General features: G+C 38.9%; 1 protein-coding gene across 1 annotated transcript in view; it reads left to right on the top strand.

Annotated features, from left to right (window-relative positions):
- LOC143020556 (uncharacterized) overlaps positions 1-26732 on the top strand; it is a 100568-nt gene that overhangs the window by 19565 nt on the left and 54271 nt on the right. Inside the window, exon 2 of the mRNA XM_076176985.1 lies at positions 9815-9930. Coding sequence (XP_076033100.1) covers positions 9815-9930 — 116 coding nt within the window. The remainder of the gene's footprint in view (positions 1-9814; positions 9931-26732) is intronic.

Raw genomic sequence — 26732 nt, 5'->3', positions numbered from 1 at the left:
AACACGTGATCCAAGACCATGGTAAATCACACACACACAAACACACACACACACACACACACACACACACACACACACACACACACACACACACACACACACACACACACACACACACACACACACACACACACACACACACACACACACACACACACACACACACACACACACACACACACACACACACACACACACACACACACATCTACTTCTCTACCAGAGCTGGTTTGCCAGTTTTCATTGTAGTGTTATTTATTTTCTTTTTCAACCTTGGGTGGTCTAGAAAGTTACCGCCATACTGTTTGTGTTTTTATTTGTTTGTTTGTTTGTGCGTGTGTGTGGGGGGGGTGGTTGTGTTGGAGAGCATGCACGGAATATTGCCACCGGGAAAATTGTCACTGGGAACATTGCCACTGGGAATATTGCCAATGTGGGAACATTGCCAATGTGGGAACATTGCCACTGGGTACATTGCCACTGGGAACATTAGCCATGTGGGAAAATTGCAACTGGGAAAATTGCCAATGTGAAAGTGCCCATTTTTTGATAACTTTTATTTAAACAGATATCTAACTTTATTAAAAGGAGAATTAGCTAGTTTACCATTTAACTACCATTTACAATTTTTTTTAGCTAGTTTCCAGCAGTTTTTCGTTCGTGTTTTGTTTACATAACTTTGTTGAAAATTTTTAGTTTCGAATTGCTTACGGTTTTAAAATAATTTTATTCATTCTAAGATAAGACCCATAATGATACGTGTGATAAAAAGTGAAAATGGAAGTGATACGTTCATGGATGAGCTGCAATATCAATGCACTAAAATACGTTTACCGAACACTATTTTAAATGGCTGTTTCTTTCACTTTTTTTTAGTCATTATATAATAAGGTTGTTGATCTTGGTTATAAACAACAATATCACAACGATAATGCATTCACTCTTTTAATAAGGCATTTTCCGCACTTACTTTTGTACCACCCGATGAAGTTCTTGAAGTTTTTGGAGAGCTATCAGAGGATGAACGTGTACCATCGGAATTGATCTCATACTTTGAAATGACTCACATACGGGTATTGAGAGAAAGAAGAAATAACCGACGCAGAGATCAACCTATGTTCCCAATTGCTTTCTCGAATGTCTTCAATCGAACTGAACTAATTTTACCACATACTAATAATAGTGTTGAAGCATTTCATAATGCGTTAAGTAAATCTGTGAGTAATTCTCACCCTAATCTTTGGAAAATCATCCTTGCATTGAAACAGGAGGAAAGCTTAGCTACAGCCATGCATATTCGGTTTGAACGTGGTGACCCTTTCCTCTGGGGTATTGGCTGCATGTTATTGTGGCAAAGTAGCATATAGTTGATACTTTAGGGTCTATATGGGGCGCCCCTACGGACCAGAGACACACATCATTTTGTCTATGATAGAGGAAAACTCTGTTCATAGAGAAATGATGACACTTTTATACTACGACTGTCCCTCCGTTATGCTGTCCCCCAACCCCTCGTTACTGTCCTGTACCATTTCTCTGAGTATTCATTTTGTTTTCGCCGACCCCGTGGTGGGGGAAGAGAATGCTACCACCAAGTTTTCCCACTTGAGTCGTAAAAGGCGACAAAAAAGGGACGGGGGATGGGATTAGGAGTCCTACTACCTGTAGCCCCGAAAGGGGACATTCCTAAAAACAAAAGAAAAGGCATAAGAAGGTCTGGGAGTTTTCCAACCAGTACCCTAAGGTTTGGGTCTTTTAATGTGCGTGGATGTGGTACAGATTAGAGTAAGAGGGAAGAGATTGGCAGTATGTTTGTGAGAAGAAAGATGGATGTACTGGCTTTGAGTGAAAATAAAATGAAAGGAAAGGGCAACTGTGAGTTTGGGAGTGTAGCTGGGAGGTACTCAGGAGTGAAGAGGGGACGAGGGAGAGAAGGGGTGTCTGTATTAGTAAGTGAAGAGATAAGTAAGCGGGTAGTGGAGTGGAAGGAGGTTTCATCAAGGTTAATGTGGATGAAGGTGAAACTGGGAAGGGAGATGTGGGTTTTTGTAAGTGCGTATGGACCTGGTAGTGAGAAGAGCGTAGAGGAAAGGGAGGCTTTTTGGGTAGATATAAATGAGTGTATAGAGGGATTAGGGAGAAATGTCAATGTAGTCGTATTGGGAGGCCTTAATGTAAGGATAGGAAATGAGCCAATAGACAGAGTGATTGGGAAGTATGGAGTTCCCGGTAAAAATCGTAGTGGAGAAATGATGGTGGAGATGTGTCTTGAAAGAGAGTTGATGATAGCTAATACAGTATTTAAGAAGAAAGTCAAGCATAAGTACACATGGGAGAGAGTGGTGGATGGAAGGGTGGCAGATAGAGCGTTAATGGACTATATAGTGGTGACCAGGAGTATGGTAGGAAGAGTTAAGGATGTACATGTTCTAAGGGGAGAGAGCGGGGGAATATCAGATCATTTTCTGGTGGAAGGTAAAATGAGAGTGGAGAATAGGTGGAGAAAGAGGAAAAGGACAGAAGGTAGGGAGGTACTTAGAGTGAACTGCTTAAATGAGGAAAAAAAGGAGAGTGAGTTTAAGAAGAAACTGAAAGAGGAGTGGGAGGGAGTAAAGGATAGAGTAGAACTAGGAGTGGAGGAGGAATGGGGATGGTTCAAGGAGGGAGTCATAAGGTGTACAAAGATGGTGTGTGGAACAAGGAGGGCGGGAGGAAAAAGAAGGAAGGGTAGTGAGTGGTGGGATGAGGAAGCAAAGAAATGTGTAGAAGAGAAGAAGCAGGCATTCATAGATTGGCTGCAAATTAGGACGAGGGAATCGTATGAGAGGTACAAAGTAAAGAGAAAGGAAGCTAAGCATAAGATAAAGGAAGCAAAGATGAGAGCAGATGTGAAATGGGGTAAGAGTGTGACAGAAATTTTTGAAAGCAATAAAAAGATGTTTTGGAAGGAAATTAAAAAAGAAAAAGGAGGCGAATCAAGTAGAGAGGAAAAGGTAAAAGGTGCAGATGGAGAGATGATAATGGAAGTGAAGGCAGTGAGAAGAAGGTGGGCAGAGTATTTTAGGGAGTTGCTAAATGTGGAGGAGGATAGGGAGGGAAAGGTAGTTGCAGTGGGAAGCGCTAAGAAAATGAGAGTGATGAGTGAAGAAAATGGAGGAGAAATAGGGAAGGATGAAGTGAAAGCAGCTGTTAAGATGATGAGAGCAGGTAAGGCACCTGGGTTGGATGGATGCCATGCAGAATGTCTGAAGAAAGGAGGTAAATTTATGGTAGACTGGCTGGTGATCTTGTTTAATGTGTGTTTGAGAGAGGGTAGAGTGATGGAGGACTGGAGGAGTGCCTGTATAGTCCCACTTTACAAGGGAAAGGGGGACAAGCGTAAGTGAAGTAGTTTCAGAGGGATCAGCTTGTTGAGTGCAGTTGGGAAGGCGTATGGGAGGGTCTTGATTGAAAGGGTTAGGAGAGGAACAGAGGGAGTAATTGGTGAGGACCAGTGCGGGTTTAGGACAGGTAGGGGTTGTGTAGATCAGATCTTTGTGGTAAGACAGATATGTGAGAAAGCTATAGGAAAGGGTAAGGATGTTTTTTGGGCTTTTATGGATCTGGAAAAGGCTTATGACAGGGTAGACAGGAAGGCACTGTGGGAGGTTTTGCAGATATATGGGATAGGAGGAAAGCTGTTAAGAGCAGTCAAGAGTTTTTACGAGAGTAGTAGAGCTTGTGTTAGGATTAGAAATGGAGAGAGTGAATGGTTTGAGGTAAAGGTGGGACTTCGTCAGGGATGTGTTATGTCACCCTGGCTGTTGAATCTTTACATGCATGGGGTGGTGCGAGAGGTGAATGCAAGGGTAGTGGGTCAGGGGTTGGAGATGATTAAAGAAAATGGAGAAAAGTGGGAGATAAGCCAGTTGTTGTTTGCTGACGACACTGCGCTTGTAACAGGATCAGAGGAGGGATTGAGGAAGTTAGTGACAGAGTTTGAGAAGGTGTATGAAAGAAGGAAGCTGAAGATAAATGTGGGTATAAGTAAAGTGATGAGATGTACAGGGGGAGAGAGTGACAGCAGGCTGGAGGTGAGCATTAAGGGTGAAAGACTGGAGGAAGTGGATAGTTTTAGATATTTGGGTGCGAATGTGGCAGGAAAGGGAGGAGTGGGGGTGGAGGTAGAATGTAGATTGAGAGGAGCGAGTAAATGCCTTGGTGGATTGAAAAGTGTAATTAGAAATAGACATCTGGGAATGGATGTTAAGAGGAGGTTATATGAAGGAGTGATTGTATCAACAGCATTGTACGGGGTAGAAACATAGAACATGAGAGAGGAAGAGAGAAGGAGTTTGAATGTGTTTGAGATGAAATATCTGAGAAGTATGATAGGGGTTACTAGGCTAGATAGAGTAAGAAATGAGGAGGTGAGGAGGAGAACAGGGGTGGAAAGGGAGCTGGGAGATAGGGTTGATGAAAGGGTATTAGGATGGTTTGGACACATGGAAAGAATGAATGAAAAAAGATTATTAAAAAAAAGTATGGAAGGCAGAGGTAGAAGGAGTGAATATGAGGGGGCGTCCTAGGATGAGATGGATGGATGGGGTGAAAGGGGCATTACAAAAGAAAGGAATGTCTGTGTAGGAAGGAAGGGAGAGGACAGAAGATAGGGGTGAATAGAGAGGATTTGTGTATAGATGATGCTAAGATGCATGAGGGGGTTGGGGGGTGGGGGTGGGGAGGTATGTGTGAGAAGAAAATTGACGCAGCCCGAAGGGATTTCTCCCCGTCTTCTCCTTTTCTGCATGAGGGGACGGAGAGGGGGGGGGGTCGCCGAATTTATGAAGCGGCCTTGCTGTGGATGTGCTGTGTCTTGCGACACTGCTTCTGACCCAGGGCAGTGGACAGGATGCAGGGATGACCCGTCATCCAGGAGGTGCCAAGATAAGAGGGAGGGAGGAGGGTGGAGGGTAGTGGAATATATAGGAAATGGAATGGGTGGGAGTGGTTTCTATGCCTTTTTCTTTGTGGCTACCCCCCATGTAGGGCGAAAAAGCCTTTGGTATATGTATGTATGTAATTATCAGTAACGATCTCAAATTATCTAAGCAGTGGATTTGACCCTCTGAGAAAGCAAATAAGATTCTAGGACTGATCGCGCGATCTTTTGACTTCAAAAGTTCATCTCTTATTAACAAGCTATGTAAATCGTTAGTTCGTCCACATTTGGGATATGCTGTTTCCGTATGGTCACCGAATCTCATTAAAGGCATTGACAGATTGGAAAAAGTACAACGGCGAGCCACAAAACTGATTCCAAATATCAAAACTTAATAATACGAAAATCGACTAAAACATATGAATGTTTTCCCTAAAAAAGCGTAGACTCACAAATGACTTGATACAGGTCTTTCAGATTCTAAACGGGATTGACAACATCAAAAGTGATAACAATTTTACACTGAATGAGTATCCGACAAGAAATGGTCTCAAACTGTCAGGAAATAGATTTGATTTGGAAGTGGGTAGAAACAACTTCGCCAACCGTGTGGTTAATGAATGGAACAGCGTTCCTGCAGAGGCAGTGCAGTGCAATGTAGTTTAGTTCGAAGCTTTAAGACTCGTTTAGATAAACATCTAAACAAGATGCTGTAATGACTGCCATTTATCTTGTATTGTTTGATTATTTGTTTGTTATTATTTGTCTGTGTATTATTTGCTTGATTTTCATTTATTATTATTCATCTGTCAATTTATAATTATATAATATTTACCTGTTTATTTATTATTTAACTATACCTATGCATTTATTTATTTTATCTATTATTATTTATATCACTATAATTTATATTTTATTCACTTTATTTTATTTTATCTTATTTTATTTTATTTTATTTTATTTTATTTTATTTTATTTTATTTTATTTTATTTTATTTTATTTTATTTTATTTTATTTTATTTTATCTTATCTTATCTTATCTTATCTTATCTTATCTTATCTTATTTTATTTTTATTTCATTTATCATTATTAGATATTTTTTCGCATCTTACCTAGTTGTGGACCGGGGGCTCTCCTGTCGGCATGCTCCGCCTTTGTAATCCTTTGTAATAAAAAAATATGCGGACATTAATGCACGCATAAGAAATATTGTTGATAATCGTGGAAATGCCCATGATCAATTAGTATATTTGAAGTTTATTGTATATAACATGCAAATATTTTAGATAAATTTCTAAATATGTAAATGCTGTTTGAATAATCGTTTATTAGATTTTAGATTGATTCAATTTTTAATTATACTATCACTCATTGAATATACCTTTATATGAATTCAATTTCTAGATATCATAATGCTTTTTAGATAAATCATTAAAAATCTTTTTAGATAAAAGTTTGATTTTTTAAAACAATTATTATCATTAATTTCAACTATAAGGCTACAAACTTCTGTTGAAAAGAATGGGCAATGTTCCCAGTGGCAATTTTCCCACATGGGTAATGTTCCCAGTGGCAATGTCCCCAGTGGTAATGTTCCCACATTGGCAATGTTCCCAATGGGAATGTTCCCACATTGGCAATGTTCCCAATGGCAATGTTCCCAGTGGCAGTTTTCCAAGTGGCAATATTCCTAGCGCCGTTGGAGAGGTAGAGTGGCAAATAAGATATTTTGTTTCGTTTTCCATATATTTTAAACCTAACAGGTTTTAAGAAAAATTGAAGTAAATACAATGTATCACAATTGTAGAACACCCTCAGACACATTTTTATAGAAGTATCATTTAGTTACGCGTAAGTTAGCAAGATCCTGTATAGCCTACATATTTCTGTGGTCGTGCAAATAGTAACCCATCGTGCAAATATGGCCTACATAGTTTTCTTTGGTATGCCCATGAAATAAAGAAATAATCTATGGGAAATACCCACTTTTCTTATCATCACTATTTACCTTTGATGTAGAGAATGTTGTTTATAGGTGGTAGTATATAAGTTATAGATGCGCATAAGACATGCCATAAAACATACCATAAGACATACCAGATATATAATGAATGAGGCCTTCAGTAAATATATATATAAATTGGAGAAAAGGATTTATTACTAGTTATGGATTGTTTCAGAACGGAATTCAGTTACAAAGATAATTCTTATAACATTTCTTAGATATTACTTTTGGTTCCCATAAAAAAAAACTATATTACGGATAAAAATTAAATACAAAATTTGAATAACACAAAGATGTTACTTTTATATTTTTTGATTTCGTTAAGTTCATTTGAAGTTATTTTCTTTATTATGGATCTCAAAATGAAAATGTTTATTAGACTTTTTGAGAAAGTGATTCACAGGTTGCATGGTGGGCAGCATGTGTTCCACATCATAATATCTAATACAGATAGGTAGTGATGAATTTTGCATGTTTATACAAAGACGTGACTTATTTTCACTTAATTTATGATAAAAAAAAAACTCAAACATTGAATAATAAAAATCTGGGTTAACATAGATTTATACTTGAGTGTGGGTATGCCTATTCATCATATGTGTGTATTGATCTAGTAATGTATTCATGGGAGCCAGAGCCGTAGGTGTGACCCTGGATTGAGCGCAAAGTCTTGTTGTTTGGGTGATTTGACAGATGTATGGAGAAGGAGGTCACTAGGTGACCTCTGATGCGCAGCTGAGGTCCACGCGGTGAATGGGTCGTTCTTCGATGGACCTCTCGTGATGAAAGGCCTCTCTTCTTGGAAGAGGAGGTAAGTCCACGCGATGAATGGGTCGTTCTTCGATGGGCCTCTCGTAATGAAATCATCTGCCGCTAACACAACAACAACAACAACAACAACAACAACAACAACAACAACAACAATAATAATAATAATAATAATAATAATAATAATAATAATAATAATAATAATAATAATAATAATAATAATAATAATAATAATAATAATAATAATAATAATAATTATAATAACAATAATAATAATAATAGTAATAATAATAGTAATGATAATAATAATAACAATAATAATAATAATAATAATAATAATAATAATAATAATAATAATAATAATAATAATAATAATAATAATAATAATAATAATAATAATAATAATAATAATAATAACAATAATAATAATAATAATAATAATAATAACAATAATAATAATAATAATAATAATAATAATAACAATAATAATAATAATAATAATAACAATAATAATAATAATAATAATAATAATAATAATAATAATGATAATAATAATTGTAATAATAACAACAACAACAACCCGATTTTCTTATCCTCCTGCGTGTGTAGTCTTGGGTGATGGGAGCATGCCCTGGCCGAGTCCCTTCCCTCTATCGCTGTATGGGGGAGACACAGAATATATATATATATATATATATATATATATATACATATATATATATATATATATATATATATATATATATATATATATCTATATATATATATGGCGCTGCGGGTTGTTACTCCAACTCGTGGGCGGGGAGTTGGGGGTATGTGTGCGTGTAAGGTCACAGGATTACTCATAAATCGGTCATATATGAGCTCTGAGCTCTCTTCCGGGAGGAAAATAGCTATCTATCACGAATCCAACATGTGATCCAAGACCATGGTGAATCATATACACACTCCCCTTCCCTAAAGAGTGCAGTAACAGTGTGTCTAATATCAGTGATTTTTTTTATTTATTTGGAAGTGTGCGTGCATGCATACGTTCGTGCATATATGCACACCCGCGCGCCCGTGTTGGGCCGTATATACATTTGCGTGTGTGTGTGTGTGTGTGTGCGTGTGTGCGTGTGTGTGTGTGTTTGTGTGTATGTGTGTGTGTGTGTGAGTGTGTGTGTGTGTGTGTGTGTATGTGTGTGTGTGTGTGTGTGTGTGTGTGTGTGTGTGTATGTGTGTATTAGTGTGTGTTATTGTGTGTGTTTTATATATAAATACACGCATATGTATTTGTTTATCTAATTGTTCGCATTTGCATTCGTGTTAACACTTCTGGATTTTCTTACCTTGTGTATTGTGTGGAATTAGAATCCTTCTAATTTCCTCCATCCTAGTCTGGGACGAGTTCTAGAAACTTCTGTGATGGGGAAGTGAGGCAGAGAGGAACAACTGCTGTTTAATGATGGGTTAAGTCCTTACGCGGGTTTTCCGTTCTGTTTAACTGAATCTGGGATGTTTAGCTTTCCACTGAAATTGGATTGCGTCACGTCTGAGCAACTGGAAGCTCCTCCGTCTTCCATTCCTGTTTCTTCTTGGTCTGCTGGAGTCACTGGTTCTTGCAGTTAGCTCTTTCCTGCAAGGCGACACTCGACTCTCGAAAATGAGTCATCCCATTAATCGATGCCTAATCAGTGTAGATATACACATTTGGCTCTGAAGGAAGAGATTTTGTTTGGTAACAGTGTACGTGATTATATTTGGCAGAGGTTCAATCCTCCAGAACCCTGTCTTTTTGTTAGGTTTATGAAAGGAATTTAAACTCTGAGATGCTTAAATTCATATATCATGGGTCACAGCTGCCCTGCAAAAGAAACGCCTAAAATTTGCCAAGGGAAATATTCCCATAATAACCCAAGAATTACATGGGATGGTAAACTCGTTGAGGCCGAGTGGACATATTTAAGGATCTTATTTTGGTTGACGTCAGGAAATTCTATTCAACTGAGAAGAACCTCACGTTTTAAGTGTTTGAAGAGAAGCTGGTTACTTACCTTATATTCCGTAGACGCCCTTGTAAGTGACGATAATTTCTCTCTGACGTCATAGTAATACCATCACTCTGTGCTTCCACAGAAGGCGGTACCGCAACAGAGATCCTGTGGGAAGTTCAGGCCTCGCCTTCAGCATGTGTGGCACCAGAAGACACCAGGGTCCCTTGATCCAGTACGGTTTTGTCCTCTTCCTCGCAGGTATGTACTGTGGGATGTACCGCTTGAGTTATCAGCTCCTCGTCATTTTCTTACGTACCTCAGTCTTGGTAATAACAAAGACGCAGAAAACTGTTGTATTGTTATTCGTCAGGCATGGACTACAGGAGTCCCTTACTTTTCTTCTTTTTTCGATTACATGTGATTTCAAACTCTCATAATGCCAGTAGCTGCTTAGACAACGCGGAGTAACTTACTTCTCCAATTCAACATTAACGTAAAAAATATGGACACTCAGGTTCAAGTATAAGAAGTCTATATTTTTTTTTCTGTGTAAGAAGGCGGGGCTTGTGAGAGGTACATGGCGTATTGTCGACACCGACCGTCGACATTCTCATTACATATATAAAGGATTTATTGCTTAGTATTGAATGGATTTCTCGGTAAAAACTATCACCCTGTATAGAACATACTCTGACAAAAAAAAAAAAAAAAATATTTGCATAGTAGACAATGGGTGATCCATGACGTTTGCCCAGCACTGTAATCTTAGTCTGAGAGCTACCGTCCCACAATGAAACACGATTTGGTCCACCACCCTCCCCGTGTTAAACACGACAAAATAAATCAACAAAATAATTTTATTACCTAATATTCAAATTGCCTTGTTTGGATATTCAAAGGGCCGTTGATAATTTATTTTGCTCTGTTTAGCACGGAAGGGGTGGGAGAGCGATTCGTGTTTCAGGAATGAACTCTTCGGGACCGCACTTCCCCTACACCAGATTCTGAGTGCATGTCTTGGTGAGTTGTACGAGAACGAGGCACGTCTGGGGTCTAACGCCCCACCCGTTCCTCTCGTCCCGATCGTCTCACCATTGGTTGAACTCCGTATCTGCGGAACGAGTTTCTCTCAGGGGAATAAATTCGCTTGGCGGCAGCTGAAATTCAAAACTAAAGTCGTAGAATACACCAAAAGGACTGTGCCACAACTACTGGCTACTCCTTCCGAATATGCGGGGTGCCGTTATCCATTGACTTATGTCCACGGGAGCAATTTTTTGCTTCTTGAATGTATGGGCATTCTTATGATGTTTCATTTCACATTTTTTCTACTTGTTTCTACCGTGTTTGGTGTATCTGTGTGCATTTGTGTGTATATATATATATATATATATATATATATATATATATATATATATATATATATATATATATATATCACTGTCCAGAAATGTCGCAACACATTAATAAATGTACTAAAACCCACTATTGATTGGATTTAAGAAACGAAAGGAAATAACGATTTCCGAATATTTCGATCACTTGCTGTGATCCTCTTCAAGCGGAATATCGCTTGAAGAGGATCACAGTAAGTGATCGAAATATATGGTAATCGTTATTTCCTTTCTTTTCTTAATTCCAATGGATAGTGGGTTTTTAGTGCTTATATATATATATATATATACATATATACATATATATATACATATATATATACATATATATATACATATATATATACATATATATATATATACATATATATACACATATATACATATATATATACATATATATATATGGTGGAAACGTAGAAAACACCAGACTCAGGAGTAGGTAATTTATTCCCGACGTTTCGAGTCCTGTCCGGGACTCGTCCTCAGGGGATACAATGGGATACAGTGAATTACATGTTCTTAATATACTAATAGCTACGTCCGCCGAGGGGGACGCGGTAACCTGTCATGGGGGGGGGGGAGAAGGCAGGCGCTATGATCTGGTTCATGCGAGAGTGTATGGTGGTGGAGGGGAGAAGGTATATAGAGTTGAGTGTAATATTACACTCAACTCTATATACGCAGGGGTAAGAAGCAGGTTCTCTCCCTCCCCCTCCTCCCCCCCTATCCCTCCGCCACCACACACTCCCGCTTGACCCAGGTCGCAGCGCCTACCTTCTCCCCCTCCACCACCTCACACTCTCGCTTGACCCAGGTCACAGCGCCTACCTTCTCCCCTCCACCACCATACACTCTCGCATGAACCAGATCATAGCGCCTGCCTTCTCTCCCCCCCCCCCCATGACAGGTTACCGCGTCCCCCTCGGCGGACGTAGCTATTAGTATATTAAGAACATGTAATTCACTGTATCCCATTGTATCCCCTGAGGACGAGTCCCGGACAGGACTCGAAACGTCGGGAATAAATTACCTACTCCTGAGTCTGGTGTTTTCTACGTTTCCACCATTATGGTTCCCGGACTCCAGCTTTTTTCGTACACACACACACACACACACACACACACACACACACACACACACACACACACACACACACACACACACACACACACACACACACACACACACACACACACACACATATATATATATATATATATATATATATATATATATATATATATATTGTATATTTAGGGCGCAGATTCTCACTAATACACACGGAGTTAAATACGACAACATTTTGGCACTGGTTAATCTTCTTACTGAGATTTTCAATTTTCCTCACAATAGGTCTCATTTCAGGAGGGTGGGCAAATACAAGTCTTCCATATTTAATTGACGTTTCGACTTCAGGGAGCCACCTTCAGAATAGTTACAAGAGAAAAGTCACAATTTTCAAAGCTACATGATTCACAATTGACAATGGTGTACAGACAACATGGGTTTAGATATGGGCCGCTTGGGAACGGTGCATGGTTCGTGACCCGGGGAGTCAGATAAGGTAGGTCTTCTCGCTGGGGCACCACGCTGATCATTTGGGGGTTGGTGAAGTGTAGAAGGGGGAGGGGGAGAGGAAGGAGGTGGGTGTTGCTGTTGTTGGGCTCCAAATCTCGTGGAAGAATTAAATAGCGGGATGGCAGAAATCATATTACATTGAATATTAATAATTGGAGCTCTCTCCCTAATGTGGATGGCTTCAAGCATTTTTAGTTCCTTAATTTTGGCACAGTGTGCAACTATCCTAGTGTTATCCACGATTGTCTTCCTATCGATTAAAGCCTGGTGGTATTGGAGGTGGTGGTGTTTAATTGCTCCTTGTTGTAAATGTAGGGACAACCGTCTACTCAGTTGGCATGTCGTGAACCCAATGTATGAAGAATTACGGGGTGCGCAGCCCCCAGTAGTACAGCGATATTCATATATGACATTGGTTCTCGATAATATGCCGCCATTGCCAGACAGATTGTTTTTCACAACAAGGGAACAGGTACGGGGGTTGCCATAGAATATAATAACTTTTAAGTTATCATAATCACCTATTGGCTTATGATAACTTAAAAGTTAGGAGCCTTTATTTGTACATCGTTTCGCTTATTACAGCTTTTTCAAATACTTGAAAAAGCTGTAATAAGCGAAACGTCGTACAAATAAAGACTCCGTCCTCACATGGTGTTTAACTCGTCATATATATATATATCTATATATATATATATATATATATATGTATATATGTATATATATATATATATATATATATATATATATATATATATATTATATGTGTATGTGTGTGTGTTTACCAAATTCTTGTATAAAACGAAAAACCAACGTCCGTGGGGCCTGTCGATTACTTTCCATTTGTCCTACCTAGCAGCTTAAAATTCATGTATGGTTCCAAATTGTGTGTGTGTTGTGTGTCTGTATTTTGTGTGTGTGTGCACTTGTGTGTGTGAGCTGAATGTTACAAAACTAGAGCAAACATACAATATTTTATTTTTGTTTGTTTATCTTCAACTGTAATGTATTTGTTTAAACATTTCTCAATGCTCTGAATGCATATTATTATCTTCTATATGGCTATACGGCCAATTACCCAAACTTCCATTAGAAACTAAACTTCAGCTGTAGAGCCTGCCACCATACGGGCCCCGATGTGGAAGAATTGTGCCTCGCTTTATTGCTTTTGACCCAAGAAGTGTGACGGGGAACGGGCTGGCCCATCATTTCTGAGGTGCTGGGACGGGAAGTTGGTTGAATTTTTTAATTTCTGATGTATGCGTGTGTTTTGAATCAGCCCCAAACCCTCATATGGGGGAAGGGGGACTTCATTACATAGTCACCAACGCAAGTTCCCAATAACTGAGCTCGCACCAACACTGAGCCCAAACAGGATTGGATGTTGGGCTCACAATTTGTTACGTCGTACAAACATTGAGAGATTACTGAAGTTTCATAAGAAGTCATGCTTACTCTTTAAACTTGATCCCAAACGATCCAGCAAGAAAATTGAAAACAGAAGAAGAAGAAGAAGAAGAAGAAGAAGAAGAAGAAGAAGAAGAAGAAGAAGAAGCATAAATCGAAAAGGAAATAGAATGCGAAAAAGACGATGACGACGAAGACGAGGAATAAGATGAAAAAAAGAGGGAAGGGTTCACTTAAAAACCTAATGAAAATTTCCTTATTTCATCGACCTTTTCCATTACCCCTTGATTGGTTGTCATAAAGTGAGAAACAATAATTCCATAGGAAAAAAAACAAAAAAAAACTGTGCTTGGTTATTGGTCAATAACATCGTATGTGTCTGTTACTTAGTAAACCTGTAGTGGTCTGAGAACCGTTTCCTTACGTGTCTTAATAATTCTACAAATAATTGGATATTCTATTTTGACTAATTAGTATTATTTTCCCCCGTCCACTTGTACCCAAAGTGGCATCGTAGGGAGAAACAATTGGCGGTTCTTGTGTGTGTGTGTGTGTGTGTGTGTGTGTGTGTGTGTGTATGTATGTTTGGGGGAGCTCTGAGAAGTGGAATGCCTTACGAGGTCAATGTCTAATTGACGTCTTCTCTCCATATTCTATTTGGTCTACCTCTGGCCTTATATCCCGATATTCTTTTGTTATAGTAGGCTCTACTCGGTAGCTGGTATCGTTTGCATCCGGACTACATGCCCGAACCATCTGGTTCTCTGCTGCTGTACTGTATGTAATGATGGATTCGTGTTGATCCCTCGTTTTACATTATGGTAGTGTTCCTGATCTTGTCACACCTAGTAACATTAATGTTTTTCTGAGGCACCTCATCTCACAAGTGGTTAATTTATTCTCTTCTGTTTTAGTCATGGTCCAGGTTTGGTATTGATAGCTTAGTGTAGAAACGAAGATGATGTTGATTAGCTTGGTTTTAGTCACTATCAAGATGCTTAGATGCTTTAAGAGTAGATCCAGTCTTTAATTGATCGACTTTTACAGCTGGAAAATCATTGAAGAAAGTGAGAGTGAGGAATTTATGCGTGGAGGAAGCATTCACATTTGCCCTGTGTGCTCAGAAAGTTGGGGTAAGGTGACAACATAAGGAAGTTTCATTGCTTCATTGGTTCAAAGATACGTGGTTATATTTATTCACTTATTCGTTTATTTTTATCCATGGTAGAGCTCCTCAAGAAGATGGTCGCCTCCTGGTGGGTCCATCGAATCACCAAAACGAAAAGAAAAGGGATGGGCGGAAAAAATATAAAATAAGGATAAATGATTAAAAAATAAAAGGAGTTATGTTAGTGAGAGAGATGGAAAGCAGAAATGGTTACACTTTAAATCACATTTTTATTTTTGGTTGGTTTACTTTTATATTTACAAATGGTGAAGGTCATTCAAGGGAATATACATACAGACAGAAAACAACACTCAGATTCAATTGCATGGACGCACACACATGCGCACAAACCTTATGAGGAGAATGAAAGACATCCAGGATTGGAGGTTTTCACAGAATGATCTGTATGAGGTATTTGAGTGGAGCCAGGAGTGGGGAATGAATTTCATTGTAAAGAAATGCAAGGTATTGGAAATGGGTAGAAATAAGAAAACACAATCACTGATGGGGAATGGGGAATGATACAAAGGCAAAGAATGAGACTGACCTGGGGGTAAGGATAATGAAAAAGAAAAACTTCTTATTAGAAAAACACATTAGAAAGATCACAGGGAAGATGTGTAAGATGATTTAAAAAGATGCAGAAAAAGCAGGATCGTCGTCCAAGTACATGAACAAAGGTATAATGAGAAAAATGATTGATAACTCTGTATAAGACTGAGGCATGCTTAAGTGGGATGGTCTAAAAAAAAAAAAAAAAAAAAAAAAAAAAAAAAAAAAAAAAAAAAAAAAAAAAAAAAAAAAAAAAAAAAAAAAAAAAAAAAAGAACTGTGATAGAAATTATTCCACATCTTGATTATAAAATATACCCAGTAACAAGCTATTCCTGGCCCTCCAACGGACCCCCAACGTTAGAAGATAGATAGATAGATAGATAGACAGACAGACAGATAGATAAATAAATAGATAGATAGATAGATAGATAGATAGATAGATAGATAGATAGAGAGAGAAGGATTTGGCAGCGGTGTTTAGTCATGAAACGAGGGGATACAACTGAAAAAAAACTCTTAGTGTAGGATCAGAATGTCATGAAGTTTTCTCCCCATTGAGCGAGCAAACACACACACACACACACACACACACACACACACACACACACACACACACACACACACACACACACACACACACACACACACACACACACACACACACACACACACACACACACAAACACACACGCACGCACACGCACACACATGCTCACACAGGCACACACAGGCAAAGGAGGAGAAAGGAGTGTACACTTTCAGAATCCGTCGTATCCGAAAACGAAACAACTCTTCAGATAGTTCTTCAGCTGGTATGTAAATCGCTCTCCCAAGTCTCACTTTTACCAATCTCCAAATCTGTTCTCTTTCTGTTTACACACCAAATCACTGACAAATAGAGCAAGAATGCGAAATGTTGTGTTTACATTTCCTTTAGACGACTTTAGTGTACATAGAAATCAAAGTTTAAATTGTTTGTTATTCTTTATTTGTGTTTATCATTTGACATATGTGGTATTCATTCATTCAATCAAGGTCCACTGCTGAACAATGGCATCTCCCACAATTTTTCTATTGGTCGCACGAATATAAGCCATCCTCTGCAATGACACTCCTAGAGCCTTCTCTATCTCTTCTTTCCACATTCTGTCTGGTCTCCTTCCACGCTTCCTACCTCGCTGTGTCAAGTTAGTAACACACCAATCCCTCTACAATCCTCCTTTCTGGCTCCTTTTCCTGCCCGGCTCCAACTTTATTTCCTCCACAGTATTTCTTACTCTAGCCTGCTCTCACATCCACTTTGCCTTTTTACTGTCCCTCGCGGATATTCCTAGCAATGACCTCTCCATTGTCCTCCGTACACTCCCTACCTTGTTTCCTTTGCCTTCGTTAGTTTCCATAGATCATAGCTGGGATCATACGCTGTCTTAATCATAAAGGTAAAGAGCCTGTCATGACGTTTTTATATTTACAATTTTCTAACTACTTGTGGAAAAGGCTTACGACAGGGTAGACAAGAAGGCACTGTGGGAGGTACTGCAGATATATGGGATAGGAGGAAAGCTGTTAAGAGCAGTCAAGAGTTTGTACGAGAGTAGTAGAGCTCATGTTAGGATTAGGAATGGAGAGAGTGAATGGTTTGAGGTAAAGGTGGGACTTCGTCAGGGATGTGTTCAATCTATACATGGATGGTGTGGTGCGAGAAGTGAATGCAAGGGTAGTGGGTCAGGGGCTGTAGATGGTTAAAGAAAATGGAGAAAAGTGGGAAATAAGCCAGTTGTTGTTTGCTGACGACACTGCGCTTGTAGCAGGATCAGAGAAGGGATTGAGGAAGTTAGTGACAGTTTGAGAAGGTGTGTGAAAGAAGGAAGCTGAAGATAAATGTGAGCAAAAGTAAGTTGATGAGATGTACAGGGGGAGACAGTATTAGCAGGCTGGAAGTGAGCATTAAGGGGGAGAGACTGGAGGAAGTGGATACCTTTAGATACTTGGGTGTGAATGTGGCAGGAAAGGGAGGAGTGGGGATAGAGGTAGAATGTAGATTGAGAGAAGCGAGTAAATGCCTTGGTGGATTAAAAAGTGTAATTAGAAATAGACATCTGGGAATGGATGTTAAGAGGAGGTTATATGAAGGAGTGATTGTGCGGACAGCACTGTACGGGGCAGAAACATGAAACATAAGAGAGGAAGAGAGAAGGATTTTAAATGTGTTTGAGATGAAATGTCTGAGAAGTATGATAGGGGTTACTAGGCTAGATAGAGTGAGAAATGTGGAGGTGAGGAGGAGAACAGGGGTGGAAAGGGAGCTGGGAGATAGGGTTGATGAAAGAGTATTAGGATGGTTTGGACACATGGAAAGAATGAGTCAAGAAAGACTAGTAAAAGAGGTGTGGAAGGCAGAGGTGGAAGAAATACTTGACCTGAGGGCATGACATTAACAAAAGACGCCGCTGATCTGACCATGTTTGGCCTACTGGGTGTGTCAAACTTGTCCACAGCTGGACGATAAAGTAGAGGAGGGAGGTGAAAACTGCGTACTGGCCGACAACTTACGACCACCACACAAAGAAAGAATACATGTGAACATTTGGATACATGACAGGATACACTGGCCAGGTATATAACATACTGATACTGAATAGGTTGCGCCTCTGGATTGATGTAGATAAATACCAACCCGGAGCTATGCCAAAGAGAGGAAGCTTAGAACAAATCATATCACTAAGGATGCTCTGATTATGCCGATCGTATGGAACTAAAATTATGTGTTGTCTTCATCGATTAAAGCAAAGCGTTTAATAGAGTGCCACGGAACAAATCTATAGATTATTTAAAATCTATCGGTTGTGGTAAAGTCAGGCTGCTAGTTATACAAAACATTATAGATGTACGAGGAACGTGATAAAAGCAGCTACAGTGAAGGCCAAGGCAGGAGTGAGGCAAGGTGCACCATCAACCTGTCTGTTCTTTATTATCTACATGGATAAAATGGTAGAAATCTTAAAGGATGCCATAGAAGCAGTCGGGTTCGTAGGAACCATTCATTCAATGCTACTTATGGACGACATTGTAATTGATGCGTGAAATGTGCATAAGAAATTTAAACATTGTATTGGGTTACTGTACCGAATATAGTATGCAGATAAATGTTAATTTTTTAGATTAACTACGATGATAGTGATAAGGCACCATCAAATATCCAATGCTAGATGATAAAATATTGTAATAAATATCTGTACTTAGATACTTGGTTTACGTACACATCTAGGATAGACGAGGCAATACAGTTGCATGAGGCACAGGGACAAACTGTGGTCAACAAGTTTGCTGTGTTTTATGCGACCTATACAGATATGCCTCTTACCTATAAAAGTAAAGTGTTTGACGCAGCTGTCGCGTCTGCTCTTCTATATAGCGCTGAAACATGGCTCAACAACAATATACTAAACTAGTCAAATGTTTACTCGGAGTAAGGGACAAAACTAGTATTGATCTGTGTCTCATAGAATTGGAAATTTATTCCGTGTTCCATGCTTTTGGCAAGAAATAGAAGACGGTTTCTAGAATCAAAGCTTAGGGCACCTGGTATAGAGGAGCCTGTAGCGATGCTACTATTGATGAAGAGAAAAAGGTTTTGGTGAGTTCGTCTCCTTTATTGTAAGGTACGAGTGAACTGATTTTACATGCGGCGGAAGCCGATATATATACTGCGTGGGCAAGTTACCCGTGTTGCGTAATTAGGTTTTTGCACTGGGTTAGGTCGGGTCAAGCAGGGTCGCGCTGGCAGAGAAGCGTCAGGTCGTGAACATCAGTCACGTTCCCTGCCACGTGACTTGTCGCGGCTGTACAATCCTTTTCATCTCGTGTATCAGTTATGTCGAAATGAAAAAAAACAACAACCTAACCACAGATTTATCTGTAGAGCCCTTCAGTATAACACTGACACCAACCCATTAGAAAAAAATAATTGAAATAATGGCCAACAAACCAGATACTTCTACCAGATATGTAACACACAAAAGTGAATTGAGTCCCAATTTGAATGTGCACGAGGTATATTCTAGCAGTGTTCATTCCAAACTATACACGGCAAGCCTTTACACGCCTGCAATTAATATCACATAATCCTTAGATAGAGACTTGGAGATGGAGCCGTGTTCCACGGGGACAGCAGTTGTGCCAGTGCAACGGGGACCATTTTTAAACTGAGCGCAATGTGTTATTGGAGTGTCCACTTACTGTACGCCTACGGGGTAAATTTCATTGGTTTGACGTACCTACGTTGAATTCTGTGAAGGGGACCTTTTGGTCGATTTATATAAATGTGTTTATGAAGTCAAAGCTTTACAGAAATATGTAACGACAGAACAGTAGCATTGTTTTCCCAGGGCAGTGGGAGGGATACAGGGATGACCCGTCATCCATGAGGAGCTAAGATTGTATACACCTCATATAAAGACGAGTAATATAACCCCAGTCATATGACCCACTTCCTCACTCACTGTCCACCACAAGCATCAAACGCCGATTCAGCATCACGAGGTCCAGTAAAATACACAAATCGCTGACACATCAATCTTTAGCAGCGCGACCGCCCGACAGCACACACACACACACGAACGCACACTTATAAGTGCAGTCGACCACCAACTCACAACATTGTTGAACAACACAATAGCAACGAGCTTTTCCCCCCTGGAAATATTATATAATAAATAAATGGGATGTAATCGGTAATCAGTATGAGAGTACTGGTTGTGGGAGACCAAATACTCCCATTGAAAACAGTGTAAGTGTAATTGCTGGGACCTGGAAATGTTGCACATTCAGCGTTTCCGGTGAATGACATCCCTAGACGCACCGGGCAGAGACCAGTCGGTGTGATAGCGGGTGTTGTGCAAAAAGGTGTTATAAACAGTTGACAGTATAGAACATATAAGCTATGTAGTGTATTTGTGAACCAAGTGAGAGGTTTGAATAAAAACCAATGAAACTGTACTGTGAGTTTGAAGAAACCACCAGAGTTCCGTAAAATGTATCCATTCAACACCAGTTGACGATACAAGATGACGGGGGGGAGGGAAGGGTGGAGGATGGGATTAAAATGGGTATGAGTAGGAACGTGCTTTAGACTTGAGAAAAAATCTTGGTATATAGAGTATAGATAGATAATATACAGGCACTTGATATATCTTATGCAGAATGACTGGTATATCTATGATAATATTCACGGTATAATTTGTTACTTAATGTTTATACATGATATTGTGCTGTTACCATTGCTACTTATAGGATTAAACATTCTTTATATCATTCATATGGAAACATTTGTGTTGTTCTATATATGATTGTATTTTATATTGGAACTTATTACTTTGAATGAACTGTACATCTTTAATTCTTTGGTCAATACAAAATAACTAAATAACTAAAACATGCGGTTCACTCGGAGAGGACCGTTGGAACCCGTCAGTCGCCTCTCCTTTCCCAGGAATCTCCTGTGACCTAATGTCCGAGAGTTGACCTGGAGTCCCGCGAGGGGGTCGGGCTTCCCATGTTTCTCACATCTGGAAATCTCTCAGTGACAAAATGTCACCATCCTACAAACACCTAATTCCTCGCCTGCTGCTGGTTGTTTTTCTCCCTTTTACTCTTCTGTAGATGGGGTTAAGTGTGACGGATTTGTTAATGTTGTCATTGTCGCTGACCCATCTTCCAAAAGACATCCTGCTGCCTTTCTTGTTGTTCTTTTAAAAGACATCAGCGCCCTGCCAATCAAACCTGTGCACATGCTAATCGCAATATATGAATACAGCCGATCTCTGTTCCTTCCTGCTCACCGCTCTGCGATTTCCTTGCAGTTTCGTAGCCAGTCTCTCTTTTTTTTGTCTCCCCAACATAGTGTGCGTTGCAGTCCTTATACTCCACGTTGCAGACCACACCGGCCAGGTCCACTTTACACTCCTGATCATTGACTCTGGCGAGAGCCCCGTGCAACGTGTTACTCGTTCTGTGTGTTACACAAACTCCGTGCCTCCGAAGCATTCTGGCTGCAATCTCCGAAACTTCCTTCACGTATGAGATCGCCACCCTTGTTGCCGGTGGTGACGCGCTTCGGTTGCCTTCCCCTGTGGAATCGCCCACCTTTTCACCACTTGACTGCAATATCCGTTGTCACGGAATACCTTCCTCAACCTGTTCTTCTATTCTTTCAACGAAAAAGACGTTGAACAAAGGATTACAAAGGCGGAGCATACCGACAGGAGACCTTTTGATCCATATCTAGGTCGGATGCGAAAAAAATCATATTAATAATAAAATAATAAATAAAAACCATAATAATGTAAATAACAAATAAAATACATAAATAAATGCATAGGTATAGTTAAATAATAAACAAACAGGTAAATAGTAAATAATAATAAATTGACATATAACTAATAATAAATGAAAATCAGACAGACAAAATATAACAAAACAAAAACAAATAATATAAGATAAATCATAATCATTACAGCATCTTACTTAGGTATTTATCTAAATGATTCTTAAAGCTTCGAACTGAACTACATTGCACTACCTGTGCAGGAAGTTTATTCCATTCATTAACTACACGGTTGGCAAAGTTGTTTCTACCCACTTTCAAATTGAATCTATTTCCGAACAGTTTGAGACCATTGTTTCTTGTCTAATTCTCATTCAATGTGAAAATTTGGTCACTTTTGATGTTGTCAATTCCCTTTAAAATCTTAAAGACCTGTATCAAGTCACTTCTGAGTTTACGCTTTTTTTTTAGGGAAAACAGATTCATGTGTTTTAGTCGATTTTCGTATGATTTATTTTTGATATTTGGAATCAGTTTTGTGGCTCGCCGTTGTACTTTTTCCAGTCTGTCAATGTCTTTAATGAGATTTGGTGACCATACGGAAACAGCATATTCCAAATGTGGACGAACTAACTATTTATATAGCTTGTTAATGAGCGATGGACTTTTGAAATAACTTGTAATCGTACTTACTGTTATTTTTACCTATGTGCATTACCTTGCATTTACTTGTGTTAAATTTCATTTGCCACTTTTAGACCATTGCTGTAATTTATCTAAATCTTCTTGAATATCTAATTGGTTTGAGTGATCATTTGCCACTCCGCACAGTTTTGTATCATCAGCAAAATTGGAAACAGTAGATTTTAGTCCATTTATATATACTATGAATAGAAGTGGCCCAAGAACGGAACCCTGTGGAACTCCACTTGTAACACTTTTTCATCCAGAAGTTTTTCCATTTAAAATAACTCTGTTTTCGACCATTCAACCAATTACTAGTCCAACTTAATAGGCTACCACTTATTCCGTGTAAAGCTAATTTAGTAATTAGTCTTTCGTGTTGGACGGTATCAAAAGCTTTTGCAAAGTCTAGATATGTTAAATCTATATTGTTTCTTTTGTCATAATTCGAGATAACTGTGTTGTAGAATTCGAGTAAGTTAATCACGCAAGAACGTTTCCGTCTGAAACCATGCTGGCTATCATTTATCAAACGGTTACTTTCTAAATGATGTTCGATAGCATCTCTGATGATAGTTTCCATTATTTTTTCTACGATTAAAGTCAAACTTATAGGCCTATAGTTATTTGGTTTCTTTTTGTCACCTTTTTTGAATATGGGAGTAACGTTAGCTAGCTTCCATTCTCTTGGGACATCTCCGGATATGATGGATTTCTTGAAAATTATTTCTAATGGAACAACAATCTCATTTTTCATTTCCTTTAAGATTCTTGGATGCCAACCGTCAGGCCCTGGTGTTTTATTATCTTTGAGTTTGTCTATACACCTTTTAATTTTTTCTTTTGTTATATCTAACGTAGTGAGTAAGTTTACCCTAGACTTTTCACGGGTTTTAGTTTGGAATTCACTTTGAGGTGTTTCGTTTACGAATACCGATCTAAAATAATTGTTTAAGATATTACACATTCCTTCATTTGAATATTCAAGTTGACCGTCAGCAGATAATAGTGGACCAATGTGATTCCTGACAACCTTTTTATCTCTAATGTAACTATAGAATTCTTTGGGATTCTCTTTGGATTTATCAGCGATGTTCATTTCGTATTGTCGTTTTCTTTTTCCTATTGTCTTTTTTAAATCTCTCTGTATTGATACATAAGTTTCATAGACAGATGCACCCGAGCACTTATATTTCTTATAAGCCTGTCTCTTTTTAGCAATACTTTTTTCAGTTTCTTTGTCGAGCCACTTTGGGCGAGCCTGATTTGGGGGACGTCTGTCTTTAAAAGGAATGTAAGTTTGAATCATCTTAGTGAGCGTATTTTGAAATATTTCCCACATCTGATCTACAGGCCTTTCGTTTAATTTTGCCTCCCAATCTGTAAGCTGAAGCTCCTGACGTAGTCCTATGAACTGAGCTTTACTGAAATCGGGCATTTTAGAAACACAAGTATCTATTCTAAAATTGTTTAGGAGTTTGAATCTAACTAAGTTGTGATCGCTATTTGCAACAAATTCACCGACTTCTACATCAGTTACCATGCTTTCGCGGCTAGTGATCAAAAGATCGAGTAAGTTTCCATATCTTGTGGGCTCTTTTACATGCTGAATTAAGTAATTGTCACCAAGAAAATCAACCAAGCGACTACCTATATGGCCATGTTCAAGGGTTATCCAATCAATGTCAGTAAAATTGAAATCACCCATTATCAATAAATTCCGGTTGCAGAAACTAGACAGTTCTTGAAATAACAGTTTGTCGTCTGCTAATGATAATGTCTTTGGCCTAAATATTACACCTATATTCATTTTTTGTCCATTTGTTTGGGTTAACTCAACCCACAAACTATCATATGCATCCTGTTTCACTTTCTCTAAAACACAAGCATGAACATTGTTTTTAATGTACTATAGAACACCCCCACCTTTCTTGTGGTTTCTATCCTGATGAAAGTGTTTAAATCCCGCAATATTAAATTCAGCTTCGAACTCTGTACCATTTAACCATGTCTCAGTTATTCCTATCATATCGAGATTTTCGCTTTTGACATACGCCAGTATTTCTTGAAATTTGTTCCTAATGCTACGAGCATTAAAGTACATGGTTTTAAGAATCCGTGATTATTTCTTTTTGACACATTTTGAGTTTCAATATCATGTCTTACATTATCATTTTGTTTTTTATTTATACCTTGCTCTATATTATTATTTGGTCCTTCATTGACATTCAATGTCCCATTAACATTTCTCCCATCAAAATTAACATTTCCCCCATCACGGACATCTGGTCGATCACGGTCATCCGATCTCTTTTGTACATTTTGTCCCCCTACGTCACCGAGATTCACGCCGGCCTCCCGTCGTTCAGTGACATTATGTCCGGCATCCCTTTCTAAAATTATATTTTGTCCTCCAATGACATTATATCCTACCGTGATATTTTTTCCTCCACTATAATTACATCCCATCGTGATCTTTTGTTCTTCACTGTCATTACATCCTATCATGATATTTTGGCCTTCATTGACATTCTGTCCGGTATCCCTTCCTAAAATTATATTTTGTCCTTCACTGACATTACATCCTACCGTAATATTTTCTGCTTCATTATCATTACATCCTATCGTGATATTTTGTTCTCCACTATCATTACTTCCCATCGTGATCTTTTGTCCTCCACTGTCATTACATCCCATTGCGACATTTTGTCCTATGACATTACATCCTAATGTGACATTTCGTCCTCTAGCGACATTATATCCACTGTCATTACATCCTATCATGATATTTTGGCCTTCATTGATATTCTGTCCGGTATCCCTTCCTAAAATTATATTTTGTCCTTCACTGACATTATATCCTACCGTGATATTTTCTCCTCCATTATCATTACATCCTATCGTGATATTTTGTTCTCCACTATCATTACTTCCCATCGTGATCTTTCGTCCTCCACTGTCATTACATCCCATTGCGACATTTTGCCCTATGACATTACATCCTAATGTGACATTTCGTCCTATAGCGACATTATATCCTAAAATTATATTTTGTCCTATACTGGCACATTGTTCTGCATTAATGATATACTCTACACTGTTTTCCCAAGTACATTCTATTTCCCCTTCCCTTTGGGCTTCTACCCTAAAAAAGGAGCTAATTCATTACAAACTCCCACAATGAGGTTTGTAAGAACATCTTTGCCTATGCGGGTAAGGTGGATCCCATCAGAAGCGTAAAGGTCATGGCGCCTAAAAAAGAGATACCAAGGATCAAGAAAGTGGTATCCCAATTGTGTGCACAACTGCGATATCCTATCATTGATCCCTATGGCTCTACTGTTCCAACACGAGCCTGCGTAGATCCTCGGGAGGATCCCACTGACTACGTGACGGCTCCCACGTTCCTTCATCTCCTGAAGGAGGACCTTGTAATTCCGAACAAGCTCCTCTGATCTCACCCCATCTACATCGTTTTTTCCCGTATGAACAGGCTATCTCCTCCCTGCTCCATAAAGTCCCTACCACACTTCTTTGTGTGGCACACCCGATGACTGCTATCGTAGTCCAGTAAACAGTCGTTGTGCGTGGTCTTTCAGTGCACACTAGTGGAAAAAAGTTCCCGCTGCGTCAGCATTACACCCAATTACAGCACCTGGCCTTCTACCTCCTTCTCCATCTCGAATTGGATCGCCCTGTTCTTTTTGTTGAGATCCTTAAAGAAATCTTCCACACCACCCCCTTCTTCAAGACTGCGAACATGTCATCTACGTATCGTACCAACACCTTAAGGACGGTGATGCTGTGGTTGGGACTTCATCCTCAAAGCGCTTCATGGTCATTTCAGCCAATATGTATATATATATATATATATATATCATTGTATATATATATGTATATATATGTATATATATACATATATATACATATATATATATATGAATATA

This window comes from Oratosquilla oratoria, chromosome 40 (assembly GCF_046742065.1).
Source record: "Oratosquilla oratoria isolate Oo_2021 chromosome 40, ASM4674206v1, whole genome shotgun sequence".
Taxonomy (NCBI): domain Eukaryota; kingdom Metazoa; phylum Arthropoda; class Malacostraca; order Stomatopoda; family Squillidae; genus Oratosquilla; species Oratosquilla oratoria.
Note: the sequence above shows the minus strand (reverse complement) of the source record. Positions and strands in the feature narration are given on the sequence as shown.